The sequence below is a fragment of the Vanacampus margaritifer genome, chromosome 2, assembly GCF_051991255.1.
Source record: "Vanacampus margaritifer isolate UIUO_Vmar chromosome 2, RoL_Vmar_1.0, whole genome shotgun sequence".
Classification (NCBI taxonomy): domain Eukaryota; kingdom Metazoa; phylum Chordata; class Actinopteri; order Syngnathiformes; family Syngnathidae; genus Vanacampus; species Vanacampus margaritifer.
Genome location: NC_135433.1, coordinates 51,406,500 through 51,425,599, shown reverse-complemented (window position 1 = coordinate 51,425,599; position 19,100 = coordinate 51,406,500). Strand labels below are relative to the sequence as shown.

Below are 19,100 nucleotides of genomic sequence, written 5' to 3'. Positions count from 1 at the left end.
CTTCACAGTCAAACCTCATTAAGCAATGAAGACCACAGAGTCGGAAATTGATGTCTGTCTTTATTGGCTTTGACTTGGGCTATAGTAGATTCACGCTTATATGACAGTCAAGAATATCAAATGGTGGAGGTTTGACTCTGAAAAAGATTGTTCCATTGTACTTACCCTCTAATAAGGAAAAGTTGTTTTGAAATTCAAACAAACGAAGTCATTCACCGGCACGATGCACATTTTGCTTAAATTTGGAGGTTCCCAACCCTAACCCTGATAGATAGAGAAGAACTCTACATTCTGGACACAAAAGGAAAGCCGCCCATCCAGAATAGAGTGGGACACAAAAGCCTGGCTCATCCAGACTGGATAGGCGGCTGCTGGGAGCTGAGCAACAGCCCAGCAGACAGTCAGACAGGCGGCATGCCCACCCTGCCTATGATGAAAAGCCCCATTCTGATGAGGAGCGCGGCACAGAAACAAAAGCGCGTAAGCTGTGAAACAATGCTCGTCAGTGTCTGATTGTACACAAGTTAACCAAAACACTGACGCTCCTTCTCTTGATTTCTTTTTGTCACCACAATTTCCGCTGTTTGCTTTGGCTGAATGGGTCAACAGGTGTTCCATGTTTAGGGTAATGGATGCCAATTTACTTTCATGTTGTATGGTCAGACAATATGAAGATTTGGCTTGTTTTATGATCATCATTACTTATCATGGAAATAAAACAAGTAAGACTCGAACCACAATACATGCCGCAAACAGGTTTATAGACAGATTACAATTTTGCAATGCAGCGTGAAAGGTGTGGGTGTTAGTGTAAGTGGGTTTGCGTGCGTGTGTGGGTGGGTGTGTGCGTGCATTCATCCATGAAGAAAGAAAGAAAAGGTTTTGGAGAGAAAGGGGGTCTAGGGGCCTAGAGGGAGGGAACAGACAACTAGGAGAAACTGGCAAGAGATAGGGTGACTTGCAAGAGGTGACATCATCTCCAATTTGAATAATCCCTCACTCAGCGAGGTGATTGGCTGTGCTTGGAAAAAGCAGTGTCCCCCCTGCTATTCGCTATTCACTCCTTTCAATTTCGGCATGGCGCGCTGTCTGTTGAATGATGCCTTCAGGGAATATTAGTAATTTTCTCTTCTCAGTGGGTTATCATTACATTGTTGACGTATTTTATATTTGATCAGACAAACTCATGTCAGTTTGCTCGTTGATAGACATGATGTAAATTGGTACTAAAAATTATACAAAAAAATAAATAAAACAACAACACGTTTGTCAGATTTTTTTCTTAGAACATCTGTCATACATACAATATAACAGCCAGTGTATTTAAAATGTGTATACAGTATACATAAGAAAACCATAAATGCATTCGTGGCCCCTTAATACTCACGGCACAAAACAAATGATTGATTCTATGCCCGAGAACAAGCCGCATCTTCGATAGCCGATTGGTCAATCTTCAGTTTTCTGACAGCAAGTGAAGGCATCCCTCGCCTTCGTCTGTCCATCCATCGCTTCAGCGGTCTGCGCGCGTGAGAGCGTGTGAGTGTGTGTGCTTAATGAAGCGTCACTCTCTGCCTTTTCTTCCTCCTAGCGAGCAAGCATCACTAGTGAAAAAACGGCGCTTGAGACCGAGAAGTTTCTTGTCCAGCGGCTCCACTTGAAGTCTTCTTCTAAGATCGACGATTCTTCCGTTCTGCCGTCCGCGTCTCATCGTCACTTTCTCTTTCTTTTTGAATCCCCGGCGCGAGGACCCAGTCGGGGCGAACCGGCTAACACTGGGCGTAGCTGGGGAGGATTTTGCTAGCTCGCCGCTGCACTGTCTGGTAAGCGCTAGATTGAGATTTGGCTAACATACTAGCGTCGATTTGTTACTCACTTGGCTAATTAACACAAATTTGAACAAAACGTCACTTGAACGCCCTTTCTGTTCTAGAACGGACGTCTAGTGTTATACCCCCGCTACTCAACAGTTTGTCTGAATCATGACATGTCATTATGAAAATGTCATTATTGTTCTTGGTGAGTACATATTTCTAGCCTTGTCTATGGTGTGATGGGCTATTTCACATTCAGAATGTATGGGAACCGGTTGATGGGGCGGTGGCAGGCAGCGTGGTAGCTGGAAGAGCCCGCCACCACACCGGGGAAACTATGCTTAAATATAAAAAAAAAGATTTACAGTCTAGTTTTGTAACAATGAGCCCTTTTTTTTAGAGAGAGTGTTCTTACATTCCACATGAAGATTTATCGGTGTTTTTCCATTAGCCTCCCCCCCCCCCCCAATCCATCCTCATGTCGCGTTTGCCCATTGTTCTGGGAGTGCCTGGTGAGTGCTGAGAAATGTTCTCATTTAGGGAGGAAAATGACAATCATATTGTTTGCGGCAAAATTAAAAATCAACTTTTTATATTCATTAACTCAAGTGCAATTGAGGCGCAGTGGACAAATAATTCACCTAGACTTGTTTAAAGCTGAAATATATCCAAGAAGGCTGTGCCTGAGACTCAGGCTGACATGTTATTCCGGCTGATTAATGTCATCCCCAAAAGTGATCAGCTATTGTGCTTTAGGAGTTATGGCTGTAGGGGTTGAGAGCTGCTCCTTTACACACTCACTTGGTGAGTGAGCGCAACAAGGCACATTACACTCCCCCCCCACTAGAACAATGGGGAGGAGAGATGGCTGCCAGTTGCCAGAGAATTACTTACCAAAAGCATTTCACAATGTACAAACATCAGAAGATATTACTGACCATTCCATAATGCTGTCAATTTCCCTTTGAGGCTATGGAGACATTTTTGTGGCCACAGTGGGTGTGGATGGGTGTTGGTATGATATTTAGGTATTGGCATCTTAGCTTGACTAATAAAAGCACTTTCAAGGTTAAGCCACAAAGAGCTTGGAGACACTCCATTACTCTTAAATGTGAGGTGGGCAAAGACATCATCTTGTCCGCCCCCATGATGCACAGATGAGAGAATGGCTGACTCACAGTGTTGGTGGTGTGGCAGGGAAATGGAGGACAGAGAAGGCAAGGCACATAGACCACAGCCTAATGCAATCACGCAAAATTGAATTTAGCAGCCATTAAAAGCCACACTTTATTTTTATTAGGTAATTTCTGTTGGTTTTGAAAATAAAAGCGGCCTTCAACATCTGTTATAAAGCATGACAATGCTTATAGGGAAAAATGCTACAATCACAAAATAAAAAGTCTTTATGTTACAAGAATGAAGTCGGAATGTTGCCTAAAAAGCCACAATTTTACTAGAATCAAAGTTGCATTATGACATTCGGCCTTTTTGGGTGGTGGCCTGAAAAGAATGAGCCATTTTGTGGCCCTGTCAGAAGCGCTACTGAGCTCGTATAATTATGATATTATGTGTTGAGTGATTATTTCATATTTAGCATCTTTATATTGTACAATTGGATTCATGGCTATGACTGACTGTACACTAACTTAATCTTAATCTTAATCTTATTTTAATACAGATTTATAGATTAATGTTAATGCTTCAAAGAGTAAATCAGTTACAAGAATTATTAAAAATAATTACATAGTTCTGCCACTAACATTACAACGGTTCACAACATTTTAAAATCCAGCAGTCGCCAAACTTTTTAGTGCCACGGACCGTTTTCATTTGAAGACATATTTTTGATGGACCGGCATAGAATATCAAAACAAATGATTACAAATCACTCACGATTAGCTACACTTTAACGACACTGGCCGTATGTCGTATTAAGTGTTACGACAGTAATGACACAGTGCCATAAAGTGTGTTAGTGTTGGTTGGCATTGTCCTAAAGTTTATGATAAATAAAGTTCTCGTTAGCACATACTTGTTGTGTCATTATTGGAAATAATAAACTGGTGATGAAGCAATACTTTCATCGATGCCTAGGTTTTTCTATTCTGGGGTCACGCTGCCGCTTATATGAATTTATTAAGGATAGATGCAAGCTAGCTAACATGAGGCTACCCAGATTCATTCCCCTTTGTCCAGTCAACCTCACGCTAGTCGACTTTTTTTCTTGCGTCATCATGACATCATGTTCAAGCCAATTTGTTCCAGTGGTAAAATAATTTCATTGCGGGGGGAAAAAACAAAACAAAAACGCTGTTGGGGTTAGAAATTTGGCCGTGACCATTGGGCCAACAAATGTTTTTAATATATTAACATTTTTGTGGAGTGGATTAATGGCGTTTCCATTCATTTCAATAGGGAAAGAGGATTTGGTATACAATTGACTGGCGTTGTGAACATGGCCATGGAAAAACTTCAAGTTCGTATCTCGTAAAATTACTTCTTTTGTTTTGCCACTGATATCATGACTTCATTCTTGTAGTAGACATTGCTGTTGTAATTCTATAGCTCCTCCCTTGTAGCTGGTGTATGTTTACCAGCATGCATGATTCCTTTCCTTGTCACTTGTGCACCCTGTTGAGAAAAATTGTAAAAGGGTTGAAAGAGTCTGTAAAAGCTGCCACCCATTGTAAGGGGGGGGGGGGGGGGGACTCAACATCACTCAGATGGCTGCAGGCCTCATAGCGCAGCAGAACAATTCTAATTTGGATAGGCACCAAAATGTACAGTATATCTTTATTGATATACACGCGGATAACATTATTTGCGGAGAAATGAAAGAAAATATCAAAAAGCGTGTGTGTGTGTTATTATTATTAATATTAATTAACGTATTTTTCAAATTAATATTTTGGTTTTGTATTAGGATTTTTAGCTCTTTTGTTGACACTAATTGAATTTAATAATTCATCCATCCATTTTCAACACCGCTTACCCTGTTCAGGGTCGTGGAGTGCTGGAGCCTGCCCGAGTCAACTTCAGGCGAAGGGCGGACTGCGCTATGAACTGGTCGCTAATCTGTCGCAGGCCACATATAGAAACAAACAACCATTCACACTGTCAGTAAGGGGGAACTAAACCCACACTGACTGTGGACAAGTCAGTCAGTGACTACACCCTCGGTGACTTGGAATTAAATAATTACAGTATTCATTTTTATGACTTGTCTTAGTATTTAATGCACCTTTTTATTTACTTTGTCAGTGGAAATTATTAATTGAAATACATTCTTAATGAGTACAAACAAACGGTCATATCATCACCTTTGTGAAATAAAGGCTTAATATACTTTTTTTCTTCTTCAGAAAACACTGAACCAAATACTGAATAACTTCTTAAAATATCATATAGTCATTTTTTTTTCCAGATTTTTCAGAGAGCAAAAAATGTAATCATTTGCATCATGAGGAGATGATTTAGGCAAAAAAAAAAAATTTACTTAGGCAATTATTTTAAGAGGGTGATGATATACTTTATTCTTTAGTAAACTATATAATTAGTATATTTTAAAATAATTTGTCATCATCTGTGCAACTGAGGATGTGGGTGATTTTAGCAGAGATGGCCAGCAGCTTATATGGAGGTAATTAAGGAAAAATACAAAAATATATATTAAAGACAAAATGACCCAAGCCTTTATTTTAGCAATGGAAGAATATTGTCATTTTCATATGGTAGCTTGTGGCTTTGGGCCATTTAGAATTTAATGACCTATTTTGCTCCCAGCTGGCCTCTCAAGCCAACAGGGGAGATGATTGTTGCATTAATAGACTTGTTAGTCAGCTTGCCCTTAGCCTAAGGACTGGTGTTGGGTGAATGTGTGACTCACAATGAAATCCCCCCACAGTTCTCTAAATCTCAGTTTTGACAAGGGCAAGCCTGTGCCGCTGGTCATCCGTCTTTTTTCATCCAGAACTCGTGGTCCCTGCGCTCAGCGTCATAAAATGTTATGTTGAGCTCTGTTTTAAGCCATGGTAACAACAACATAGGAGTTACTTTAAGATGATTCAATCTGTGGAAATGTCTGATTCTCCCAAACTGTCTCTGAATATCTATACAAGCTATTGAAGGCAATGCATTAAGTACAGTATACACTCACTGATGATAACTCAAAGATGAAAATAGATGTATTGTCTTTGCAGTCTTAGACTTGGTTGCTGTTGTCACCGTTGTGAGGTTCTGGCAGTTGGCCCTCGGGCTTTATTCACCAGCAGCTGCGCTAATTTGCTGTGTTTGGACTTTCTGAATGCCTTTAGTGGGTGGATGATATGGTAAACAATCCCTTTTCTGTTCCAGTTGGGTTCTATAAATACATGATGATTAGAAACAATATGGCCACGAGAGTTGCAGGAAGTTTGCCAACAGATATGTTCGGCTGCCTGTGTCTCACACATATTGCTATCTGCATTTACACTGGTATCGCTAAATAATGACTGGTCTGGTCTAGCAGCTATTGTGTAGTTGTTGTTGTTTTTTACCTAGTCTTTAGTGCCTATACGATAGCAGAATGTGAAACATTAAGCATTCATATGCCCAATACTCATGCTGAACTTACTATTTTTCCATAGACATCTTTAGGGGCCATTCTTCGTAATATCCTCACAATATTTGAAGATGAATTTACTTTGCCTCAGTTTAGTACTTTTGGGGGGTTGGTGTGAGAGTTGGAGGCTTGACCCAAGAATAGTTAGAGATTAATCATTACAAATTGAGCGCCACACAGTTGGTTCGAAGAGAGTTGTAGTTATTAGCTTTGTGTGTCTGGTCAACCATCCACATTGTTTGTCTTCCTGTAAAGGATCAGAGTCCATCTGGAACGTGCCTTGTTCCATTTCAAACGGGTCATAATCCTCTTATGGACACAGTTGTTCCACTTATACTTGGCCAGTCTGTGTCCACGTCCTGTGCAAAATCCAGAGTGCTGAAGCCTCTTGGGTGCATTTCTGCCACCCTGTCCAGATGCTATGGTTTTACCTCTTCTGTTGTGTGTGTATCTGTTCTATCTTGTGTCAGCGATCCAAGCCACCAGCTGGTCCTGGGATCGGCTGATCTCATTTACCCCCAGAGAGGAGTCTGTTTGTGGGCAGACAGCCCATTATGGAGATGATCCAGTAGCTCTTCAAGTTACAAATTGGCCTTCGTTTGCCTGTTGCTGGATCCTCTCTATGCATTGTATGGACTTAAAAAGAGTCCCTACCATCTTTCTTATCTCCAAGGGGAAAGGTTAAAAGCATCAGAGGAACACCTGGCAACTAATGCACTCCCTCGACAGAGCTGCTAGCCAGACTCCCTGTGTTGTCTCGTGGGATCAATATCCACACAGTTAAGCTCTGAACTGTCCCTGAAAGTCTCTGTAGGTGGTGGGCACCAGCCAGGCTGTATCAGGGCCAACACGACTGGAGCCTTGTTTGTGGCTGGCCAGTGGGCACTGTCTCGACCCTCTTTGTTTAGCGGCTGACTGAGCCTGAACCTCTTCATCACCACACTATTGTTTAATTTCTGGGCCACGCTGAGTTCACAACTATCTGTAGTGTCCCTCCTTACATCTTCCATGTCATGATCGTCACTCTACCCCTTTTGCCCCTGCAGCTTTCACTGCACTGTTTGAGGATAGTTGAGGGCAACTGTACAAGGTCAGCATTTCTCTTTGTCCAGGGTTAACAAGTTGTGTCAAGTGTTAATGTGCCCATTCTCAGAGGGGGCCACACCTCTCTTTGAGAGGTTGGATACATGTCATATTGTCTGCATTAATTGGTACTGTCCAAACATATGACTGACATTTGCTTGGTTTGGGGCACCATTGCAAATGTGTTAATATTTTAAAGCTCCTGAAAACATCGTACATAGTATGTGTATAGTACTGTATGTTATATAATCTGGGTAGCCACTAGACTACATCTCATCTTATTTAAAGCGTTCAAGGCCATTTAAATATCTTGGAGTGAAAGTCCAATGAGTTCTGCGGATTAGTAGCAGCCCTTCTAATCACTTGTACAGTATCTGTGAACCAGGTGCCTGTCACGCAACCTGCTGCTCTCTTTAAAGCAATTGAAGTAAACAAGGAGACACAAAACAACTTGATCATTCTTTTTGAGCTCATTTAATGTCTCAGTCTTGATCTCAGACTGTTAAACTACTGGAAACCGATTGATGCGGATAACTCTTTTGTGCACAACTGACTGACAATTAGGGGAGGAGACTGGCAAACTTGTTTCTTCTGACCCTGCAGTCTGTACAAGGTAGGTAGGTGTAACCAGTGATGTCATTTTAATCTTATCTATTTTATGTGTATTTTGATTTTGGATGTGGAATTTAGATATAATTTGTCATGCAATGTAATGTAATGAAAAAAACACACAAAAAAAACATCCTGTCCTCAAGCTCGCTCAACCCTCCAACTGACTATTCAGAGCAGCTTGCTTTGTTTGGTATTTGTGTGAGGGACAGAGGCGGTTTCCTGACCTCAAGTCGGGGGTGTTTGGAGAATGTTTATCCGTTGATAAGTGTTCCGTTGATGCAGACAGCTCAGTATGTTTAATGTTCTACTTTTCTTTCTTTTTTTGCTTTGATCCTGCAACTGCAATTCCCCTTAAAAAATTGAGAAATTAAAGATTTTTTGTCATCTGTGTTATTGGGAGATTGTCGTACAATTCATGATGTATAATATGGTTTGTATAAAATACAACTCATGGGTTTAATTTTATGAATTTGGGATATTTATTTGACTGAGACTGCTGTGTGAATTGAATGGGCAATCTCCGGTCCCATGCCAGGATGTGGCGTCTTGATTCTGACATTCACCCTTTCTCTGCAAGGGGCTGAATCTTTTTCTTTTCTCTTTGTTACACTCCCCCAAAAAGGAATGACTTTCCTTGTGAAAAGGGTTGCATACAACAGAAAACACACACACACACACTCGACGAAACGTATCATTGGAGGCCACTTGAATCAGGCTATTGGCCCATTTGCGTTTTTGCTCTAAGCAAGTGAAGAGTAAATTATTCATACAGTGTGGAAATGTTCTGGTTCACATTTTGAATTATTCTGAAAATGTGGATATACTTTGAAAATTCAAAATTATAAAGGCAATCCTATTCAATTGTTGCTCAGACATTTTTCACTGCATTTCTTTGCAAATGCAATCCTGGTTGTGTCACATGAGCGAGAATGGTTTAAGAACAGGTCAGAGATCAAACACTGCAGCTGAGCATCTTGTGTTTGCTGTTTGTGAGATAAAAGCACATGAATTACTGGGTCAGAGGCCACCAAACGCTCATTAACCATGTCCTAAAAAAAAAGAGCCACTGCCTGTCTGCCACAGCATCCCTGATTCTTGCTGCCCATGTCATGGATGAAACCATTTTCACTTGGTCGTCGTCTGAATTGATTCAATCAAGCTTAAACACTGACAGTGTATATATAAATAGTCATCATGTGCTCAAATGACAGGTTTTTGTGATATAAAAAAAAAAAGGCCAAAACTTTTACACGGCAAGTTTATCACGCCATGAAAGTGACCTATTCTATCCTCTAGCCTCTACCAGGGTTTTTTCGGGCTCAAATTGAGGCAATGGGTGGTATCATCATGACTATGATGGGTGACTACCGATAGTAGGTATTGGTGCCAATACCAGTCTTATTTTAAGGTATCGGTACTCACGGCGGTGACCGATACCATTATCAGGGACAAGAAATTAGAAATTATATGAATACAAAGTTGCCATTAACTTCGTGCAATTTTAAGGAAAAATAATATATTAGGATTTTTAGGTCTTTCTTTAAAATCATCTGTCATTTATAAGTGGGGAATTGTATTTCCTAGTGGTATCAGTATTTGGTATTAGTAGTGGTGGTGACTACTCAAGAGTTGCGTATCGGTCGGGAAAAAAGTGTTATCGAACATCCCTAATCCTGACCATGCGCCGTGACGTGCAGGTATTGACTCACTTTCATTTTTTACAGGAAACATATAATAATTCAATGTTTCTATAATAACAATAATAGTTCCAATAAGAATATGACTATTATCATGTTAAAGCATTCATTCATTATCAGTCACTTAGGCTGGAGGTGGTGAGCAAATAAAGTGGAGGTGGCCACCGCTGAATTTTGTACACAGGGATAACCCTACTCTACAACACAATTATTGTTTTTACAGTTTTTCACAGTTTGTAAAACACGTTTCTCAAAACACTAACGCATTTCTTCAAATTGTGCACACAAACTTGAAAACCTCACACACAAAATGCTAGACCTGACACTTCCTTTTCAAGATGACTCTTTGCCATCAAATCTCTTACCTGTTCACACAAAATGGAACTTGTGTTCTCATTTGGTACACAGCCACATTCTTGAATGACACACACATACCAGTCAATAGATACACAAAACTCAGCATTTGCTACGCACTACCAAGCATTCACAGCACACTGAAGTGCAAAATTGAAAACCCAATTATAAAAATGCAACACACAATGTGAATGGCAATGCCTCATAAGAATTACAGATTTTTCCTTTTGGAAAATGGGTGTTGGCCCACTTCTTCAAGCATAAAATATCACACAAGTATGCAACAAATCATTATTTTATTTACAGTGTTTTAGTGCACAGGCATTTCTAATGAAAAGGTGTGTGTAAAAAATAAAAAAAAAAGTCAAAAGGTTACACGTTTGCCTCAAACATCCCCACCCCCTCCTCCCCATTCACAGGAGGAATTAGACCACATCAAGTCTCCTGTTTCTATCTGACCAGAGGGCTGCATCCATATCACAGAGGATGCACTCTCTGGCAAGGCACCTATGGAAAAATCGCCTCGAGTGCCTCATAGTTCTCCTGATTGAAAATAGTTTACCAGACCTGGGTGTTCAGAGATTTGCATAATTGTGTGTTGTGGGTTGATGCTTTGAGATTTCATTGGGGGGGCAACAACTGACCATTGTGTGTACAGCTTTGACAACAAGGTGATGTGTAATTGACATCAGAGTGTAAAGAAGGAAAGTCAGAGTCTAATGCAGATAAGGGAGTGTTTAGATGTAGCAAATTGGGCCGAGCAATTGGTACTTGAAGTGAGGCTTTTGCAAAATGTGCCATGTTATCGAGTGTTGTGTGTTACGAACTTTGAAAAACTGTAAGAGAGAGGGAAAGTAAAAATAACTTAAACTTAGTGCAGCTGCACAAGTCTGCATACTTTTATAACTAGAATGTGGCCCGTATTCACACATTAACACAAAAAAGTCACTGTGTCTAAACTTGAGGATGGTGGTGGCAGCATTATGCTTTGCAGTCTTCTGCTGGAACTATTGCCAAAATGGAAGGAATTATGAACAGCTCAAAAAATTAAAATCTGAGAAAAGAAGATTAATTAAATTAAATTAAAAATAAATAAATGGTCTTGTCCAACCATGTTTATCTTTATTACGCCTCGTGAAAAGTTAACAATTCATTAAGATTATATGTCACATTGTGGTCGAAAACATTTCGAAATGACTTAATGTACCTTGTTCTTACTTTATTTATACCACAGAAACCTAACATTTGAGCAGTGGTGTGTAGACATTTTGTGTCCTCTATGTGAGCAAAAAGCTGCATCAGCAACAAAACATACTTTCTTTTACATCTTTTCTTACATCTTCCCTACCCCACCCCCACCATCTCTGCTTCCTTCCCCCACAATCCCTCTCTTTGATTACTATTTAGAGTAGGCCCCGGGGATAGAAGAAGGTCCACAGAATGCATTTGTGTGTACACAGTTGTGTACTGTGAAAGCAGGGTTGAATTACTGTTCACACAATTCATACTTGCCCACGGATGGTCGACTAGCTAAAGCAAGGCAACGAGAGGGTGTAGTTTAATTGAGCTTTTTTTGTTGACTACGTTCCAACCCACACAGGTTAAGTTCACATGCGGATACACACCATAGTCTTAGTGAAAATGTTATTTAACGCTCACTCACAAAAACTCATGCTTGATTTCAGTCAAAAACTGGTTTTACCATTTTACAATTCAGTTAAATTACACTTTCAAATGAATTCCTTCTTTATAATAAAAGATGCATTATTGGTGGGATGCTATCTCTTTCTCACATAAGTCAGACATGTTGAGGCAAACAGAGTGAAGGAAATTCCTGTGTTTAAATATGCTGATGACCTGACCTGATTATTCAAGAACAGTGCGTTTGTGTCTAGACATCCAGAAAAGCTGAGGTCCCTATGCAGAGCTGGATGTCTTCCAGTTATTGACAGTGTTTATCCAAGCACTGTACACACACGTTTTGTTTATGGCCCAGTGCGGGTATTAGGAAGGGATGATTCTGAGGAGGATGATCTCACCTTGTCGAGTTGCCTTGCCCATTATAAGCTTATGCTGAGGCATACTAAGCGTAATAATAATAATTACAACATAACTAAACATTGTGTGCCTAAATACAAAATGAGCAAAAAACTCTTAAGATATGTAAAAAAATAAATTGTACTTTTTAAGTTACATGCTAGTTTCATCCAGATTTCTAACAGCATTTTTCTGTGTTTCTTAGTATTTGTGTGGGTTTGCTTGATCACTGTGTATGGCTCATCATTGAGGCTTGCAAGAAATTTATTGTGGGAGGCTGAGCTCAAGCAAGTACAGTACTAATGACAAGGCCCCACAACCAGGCACAATGACAACACACAGACATAGAATGCAGAAGCAAAAACAATTATGATGAAATAAGCCAACTTGAGAAGAGAAGGCAGATTTTTATTCTTTGCTGTATTGTGCTTTCTTCTGCTTTTGTTTGGACATAAGAAGGAAGAAACCAATTCAGGAAGTACTAACTCCAGATATATATATCTGGAGTTAGTACTTACGAACGAGTTACGTTCCGAGCGATCGTTCGTAAGGTGAATTTGTTCGTAAGTTGCTTCAGTGCTATATTTTGTATTATAATTGATGTTTAAAGAGAATACGTACAGTACTGTACTACGTATGTTAGAGAGAGAGAGCGAGAGACACACACAGTATGTACATGTACGTAATAAGATAAATAAAATTAAGTTTAACTTACTTTTGGAAGATGTACTCGATGCTTAAGGATTTGATGGAGGAGGAGGAAGAGGAGCATTTTATATCATGAGAGGTTCTTCGTCGTCGCTGGAATGGGCTTCAAAAGTTACTTCCTCCTCCGTAACTTCAATGTAGGAAGAAGTTGAGGGTCGCGGAGAAGAAGATGAGGGTTGATGAGTATCTTCCTTGGAGGATTTACTAGAAACTGGCCGAAAGAAGCGATCTAACGACGATTGCACAGTTTTCTTCTTTTTTCATCATAAATGATGCGGTAGCACTGTGTGGCATCATTCAATTGATTTGCAACCTTTGTGCAACGTTCAATATTTGGGTCTTGCTGCTCGAAGAGTGCGATGGCTTTACAGTATCTATGAGCGACAGGCGTTTCTTCTTCTTCCTCCTCCTCGACACGTTGCTGAGCCTCCAATGCTGGGTGAGCTCTCACAGCGCCAAGCGTCGGTATTAGCGGCGGAAAGAAGCACTACAGTACTCGGAAAAAGGTGCGCAATACAAAATCTAACTTACAGCATCTCTTTCCGAACATTTTTTGACATGCGCGCAGACATGTTCGTATGTACCGTTGTTCGTAACTCGAATGTTCGTAAGTAGGGGAGCGTCTGTATATATATATTTGTGATATACTGGTATAAAGGATTTTACAAATGTGTTGATTTAACCAGTAAAGTACAAACCACAATTTGAATGAAGGTGGAATGTTGTCTAAAACAAATCAAATTAGAATAAGATGATTTGCAAATCCTTTTTAACCTATATTCAATTGAATACACTACCAAGACAAGATATTTAATGTTTAAACTTGTGAATGTGCAAATATTCTCTTATTTTGTCCGCATATCAAATTGTTATTTGAAATCATGGATGTTGCGTCCTATGAGCCAACGACAAAAAGGACCATGTGGATTTTTGTCAGTGCAAACTTTAAAAGCCAGCATCTGAGATCAAATGGTGTTCAATTTGTTAGTGCCCATTGCATGGGTCACTTGCATTTCTGTGAAGGTAACATTCATGTTGAAAGCTACGAGCATATGCAGCCTTCCAAGTAACATCTTTTTCAGAGACATCCGTACTTATATCAGCAAGATAATGCCAAGACTAGCCTGGCCTGCCAGTAGCCCAGTCTCTCATTGAAAATGTGAGGCACATGATGAAATCTCGGACTTGGGCAATTGAAGTTGGACCTCAAGCAAATAAATTAATGGGAAATAATTCAATTCCACCAACAAAGCTTCAACAATTAGTGTCCTCACTTCCCAAACGCTTATTGAGTGTTTTTAAAAGGAAAGATGATGCAACACATTGTAAACATGCCTGTCTCTCAATTTTTGGGAACGGGTTGCTGGCATCAAAATGAATATTTACAAAAAACAAAGTTTATGAGTTTTAGTTGTGAATCTGCATGTGATGCTTGGATTTTTCCGCCATCTATGGTCTTATGTGATCTTGGCGGGGAGAGTCTGTCATTTATTTTATTTTCTCTTATTTTCCATATCCTGGCACCACTTCATTTGTACAGCTCCTGTTAAAATATATTGCTTTGCTGGCATTTAAAATCCTTGTGAAGAAGGGTTAGGCACCAGTAGCGATTCTCAAAGCCACCTGTTGTCATCTGCAAAACTTCTCAGGTTGTTCTAAGTGGCAGCCTGTTGGAATTGCAGTGTATATGACTTTGCATGTTCTGTTTAGGATTCTGGGATTTTTTTTTGTTTTGTTTTTTGCTTTGCCTTCCCCCCCTGGCCTTGCTCAGCTGCTCTGGCCATCTGTGCAATCCAAAAGGGATGGTGTGAGAAGGGTTGTGGTGGTGTTGGTGGTGGTGGGGGGGACATTGGGGAGGGGAAAACTGAAACGTGAAGTGCTTACAATGACATTATATTTATTTAGAATGTGTATCGGATGACTGAAGAAAGATAGAGAGAAAAGAGAAAATATTTTTTCACAAAGTTTGGAGCACCAGGATGATGATGTGTCACCTTCCAGAAATAGGACAGTGACTTGGTGCCATAAAAGTTTAGGTCAGTGGAAAGTAGGATGATGAAACATGTCTGGATTTTAGAGTTGGACTAGCAAATACCACCCCTATGTGAGCTCTTTTTTTTTTTTCACGTTTTGTTTTTTTCCCTCTCTGCTTCTCTTTCCCACCCGCCTCTTTTGTTCCCATGCTCCCCAGGCCAAACATCCTCCTCGACTTGGCCTCTGCTTTGCCTTGAAGGTTGCCTCACAACCAAAAGCCAGGTCCTCATTCCGTTTGTAAATGTTTCCTGCTAGTCCTCCCACTTCATGTCTTCCATTTTCCTCACCCCATTCCAACGGACAATGGCTAATGAAACTAAATGAGAAACAGTTGTAATATTGATGCTGACAACATATGACAGCTTTTATCACAGATGGTTGCCCTTTATGTGCCCTCATATGCTTCACATCCTGTCTCTTGTCCTCAGTTGTTCATGTGACTCAAGCATACTATATGTTTGTGAGTATGTCTTTGGCTTTATAGTATTGGCCCACTTAAGCTTAGGACTTTTCTTACCTGATCTTCATTTTGCGTGTACATGCATTATTAGCTTACATAAAACATGAATTGTCCGTGAGAAATTGGCTACTCTTATAACAGGAAGTATATGTGTGTGCTATACCTTTTCTACCTTTAAGTTTACTATTGCAGAAAATTAAACACTTGTGGTACCCAAGCTTTTTTACCCCAATATCTACTTTTCAAGCAGCCAACCTCCTGCCTCCCGTTTGGGAGTGCAGGGCGCTACCACTGAGTTCAAATTCTGTGCCACCAACACAGCTCTGCACCTTATTTGAACACTATTTAATGTAATGCGATAATGTTAATGCAATCTATTAATACTATATTCACAATCAACTAGTCGATTGCGATCGACATATTAAGCACCCCTGAGTTACATGCTGTTGGAGATGTAAAGAAATAGTCACCGAAACAGATCTGTCTATCACTGTTGATATTGCTCAGACACAATTAAAGTTACAGTAAACCAATATTTATCTTTTTTATATAGTGATTAAATTACAGGTTTCAGTTTACATGTATCACAGCCATGTCACTTCATGCCAAAATGCATTAATGTCTTTCTTACACAGCAAATTGGTCAGTGTTAAATTTCCAGTGTTCGATCAAATATGCAGTAAGCAGTGTTTCAACACTGTTAGGACAAAAAGTTACACTGTCAGAGTAAATTTCCTTGAGTGTTGAGATGGTTGTTTGGTGTAACCTGATTAGCACTACCTTGAGTGTTAAATTGACCACACCATCATTTCCGGTGAAAGAGAAACTCGTGAAATAAGAGAAATACAATTGTTGGCGCTATTACTTACACTTGGCGAGCGTGTCGATATGACTTACCGGTATCTTTATCACTGTTATGGTGCTTGAGGAGTCGCAATATGGCTCTTGGTGGAACATGATTGTCAACAAATCGCTCCTCATGGCGGCCGTTTTTCGGCAAATCTCGACTGTTATTTTTGATTAATGTCACTCTTGTCAAAGTTGTCAAACCAGTTCCAGGCGAGGACGTGGACTCTTTGCTAAAATCTGAAAAAAAAACGGAGTTACCTAACGCAGTTAGTTTAAACGCCGTTATTCCCAACACTGTTGACAACAATCACCTTGTGTACTGATGACGCTACGTCCAGTGCTTTTTATGTTTGACTCCTAACGATGACAACATTCCAGGGAAAGCAAAGTGTTCTATGCCTGATCTTGCTGTTTCTCAACTAACTGTTTTTAATCTCTCACTCTTTGTCTCTGCAGACTAAGACCTGTGTCCAGATCTTTGGCAACCCAATTAGATCTTAGTGAACTAGCCAGACCACTTCTCTAGAAGAGGAGATGAAACCAGATGGGGTTATTACAGCCGCTCCGGAGCCAATGGAAACTTTAGAATCCAATCCAGTAAATGAGCTATCACAGGGTACAGGGCAGGAGCCTAGCCAGGTAGCCTATTCAGTGGAGCAGGAAGTAGCACAGCAGCCTGAAGAAGTGGTTCCACCCCAGCCAGAAAAAGCCAAGGAATCCCCAGCTGCTAAGACCACTAACAAAATTTCGGGAGACTCCAAAGCCAAGACCATAAACAAGACCATGCCGAAAACAAAACCCAGCACTACCAACATGACAAAGACCACATCTGGCTCACGACCCAACACGACCTCGAGCCGGCTATCAAATGGCTTGTCTAAGCCCCAGAGCAACGGTGTGACAAAGAAGACCACACCTGCCCTAGATAAAAAGAGCACTCCAACCTCTGCAGCCCCCAAGAAACCAACAGCTGGTTTTCCAGCCCCCAGGAACACAGCAAAAGTAAATGAAAGAAAAGCTGCATCGCCTGCTACTAATGGTGCAAAGTCCGCAGTGGGAACCACAGCAACAAAGAAGGCAACGTCCACAACACTTAACGGTGTTAAAACCAGTACAGCAACTGTTGCTAAAAAGCCTCCAGGTTGGTGAAAATGTCACAAATTAAACCACATCATCAATTTTCTGTGTCAGATGTGAGGCTATTAGCGAGATATTCATCAAGAGTTTTTGCAATTCCGACTCAAAATGGGAAAAAGGATACATTCACACACATTTGATGGATTCAGTACACAAATTAGACATGCAAGAGTGACTGCTGCATTTGCCCTAGATCCTAATGACATACTGTATGAAAGAAATATGCGTTTGACCTATATCGCTTACTGTACCCTACATTGTTCTTCACATTCCTCATAATCTCTTATATGTTGTCACCTTCCCATTTTCTTTTCCCCTCCTCTTCCTTGGCCTCCTTTTCATTGCTTTCCTGTACTACAGCTCCTAAACCTGCGTCTGCAACTTCCACAAAGCCAACCACTGCACCCAGGACTGATAAGCCCCCTGTTTCCAAGACCAGGTAAGTGTGCCATTAAATCAATGAAAGCTTAAGCCACAGTACAAGGGGCTAATTGGTACATGTCGGTGAGCTCTTGGGTGCTGCCTGAATAAAGTTGCACAAACGTTGATATTGTAAATACAATATACAGTACATCATTCGAAGATTAAATAAGGAGATTCGTTATACAGATTTGTGTCAAAACAAATGCTTCATTAATTTAAAGTGTGCCTGTGGTGGTCAGAAGAAGAAATTGGATTTATCAAGGAAAGCTGCATCCAAAGTTTTTTGCTGCACGGGTTGCATTAATTCCTCAATTCCCACGACACGTCTTCCTTTGAGGAAGCAGGGTCTGGAGACTCTGAGGTGGGCTCCCCTATCTCTGGGGTCGAAGTCACTGAGGTGTTTGGAAAGCTCCTCGGTGGCAAGGCCCCGGGGGTGGATGAGATCCGCCCAGAGTTCCTAAAGGCTCTGGATGTTGTGGGGCTGTCGTGGTTGAGACGCCTCTACAATATCACGTGGACATTGGGGACAGTGCCACTGGATTGGCAAACTGGGGTTGGTGGTCCCTCTTTTTAAGAAGAAGGGACCGGAGGGTGTGTTCCAACTATAGAGGGATCACACTCCTCAGCCTAGAGAGGATAGGAGAGGAGAAGGGTCCGTCGGGAAGTCGAATCTCGGATTCAGGAGGAGCAGTGTGGTTTTCGTTCTGGCCGTACAAAAGTGGACCATGTGGACGCCTGTTTACTGATGAACAAGATGAGACAGGTGGATGTGCTGTTACGTATGTAAGTATTCTCCTGCCGTATGAAAGCCGGTCAGCCGAGTCAGGTTATTTCCTTTCGGTTTAAGTAAATAATAATAAATAAATAATTGAGTCTGGATGACAGACTTGCATCCATAGTCAAGTGATCTTGTGTCTCACTCAATAGTAACTAATGGGTGTGACTGATGGCCTGTCAATGAGGTGACGTCACATCTGCCCCAAACATGGAGACAAGTATTAAAGTTAACAAGCCGGATTGTTTTGCCAAATACAAGACTAGATACAAAATGGGAACACCAGTTATTTATCACACTTTACAATATCTGCTCCCTTTCCCCATCAATACCTCGAAATGTTACTCTGGAGGTACACTTTAATATTGGGCCCTAAAAAATAACAAAATGTATTTGTCCAGAAAATTGCAAACATGATACAGAAATACAGTACAATTGCTGCATTTGTTAAATTTGAGGAGCAAATTTTTCATTTTACTGGTACGCTTGATCATTCGAAAAAAATAACAAACATGAA

The 19,100-nt window shown here is 40.6% G+C and overlaps 1 protein-coding gene across 3 annotated transcripts in view; it reads left to right on the top strand.

Annotated features, from left to right (window-relative positions):
* The first annotated feature begins 1,494 nt into the window (after window positions 1-1,494).
* Window positions 1,495-19,100, top strand: part of LOC144043392 (uncharacterized) — a 40,380-nt gene continuing 22,774 nt past the window's right edge. Inside the window, exons 1-3 of one of the 3 annotated variants that reach the window (XM_077556980.1) lie at window positions 1,495-1,823; window positions 16,705-17,389; window positions 17,746-17,824. In XM_077556980.1, the coding sequence (XP_077413106.1) occupies window positions 16,783-17,389; window positions 17,746-17,824 (686 nt within the window). In that variant the 5' untranslated portion in view covers window positions 1,495-1,823; window positions 16,705-16,782. Of the gene's footprint in view, window positions 1,824-7,878; window positions 8,111-16,704; window positions 17,390-17,745; window positions 17,825-19,100 lie in introns of those variants that run through there. The other 2 variants (XM_077556982.1, XM_077556981.1) reach the window with 2 other exon arrangements.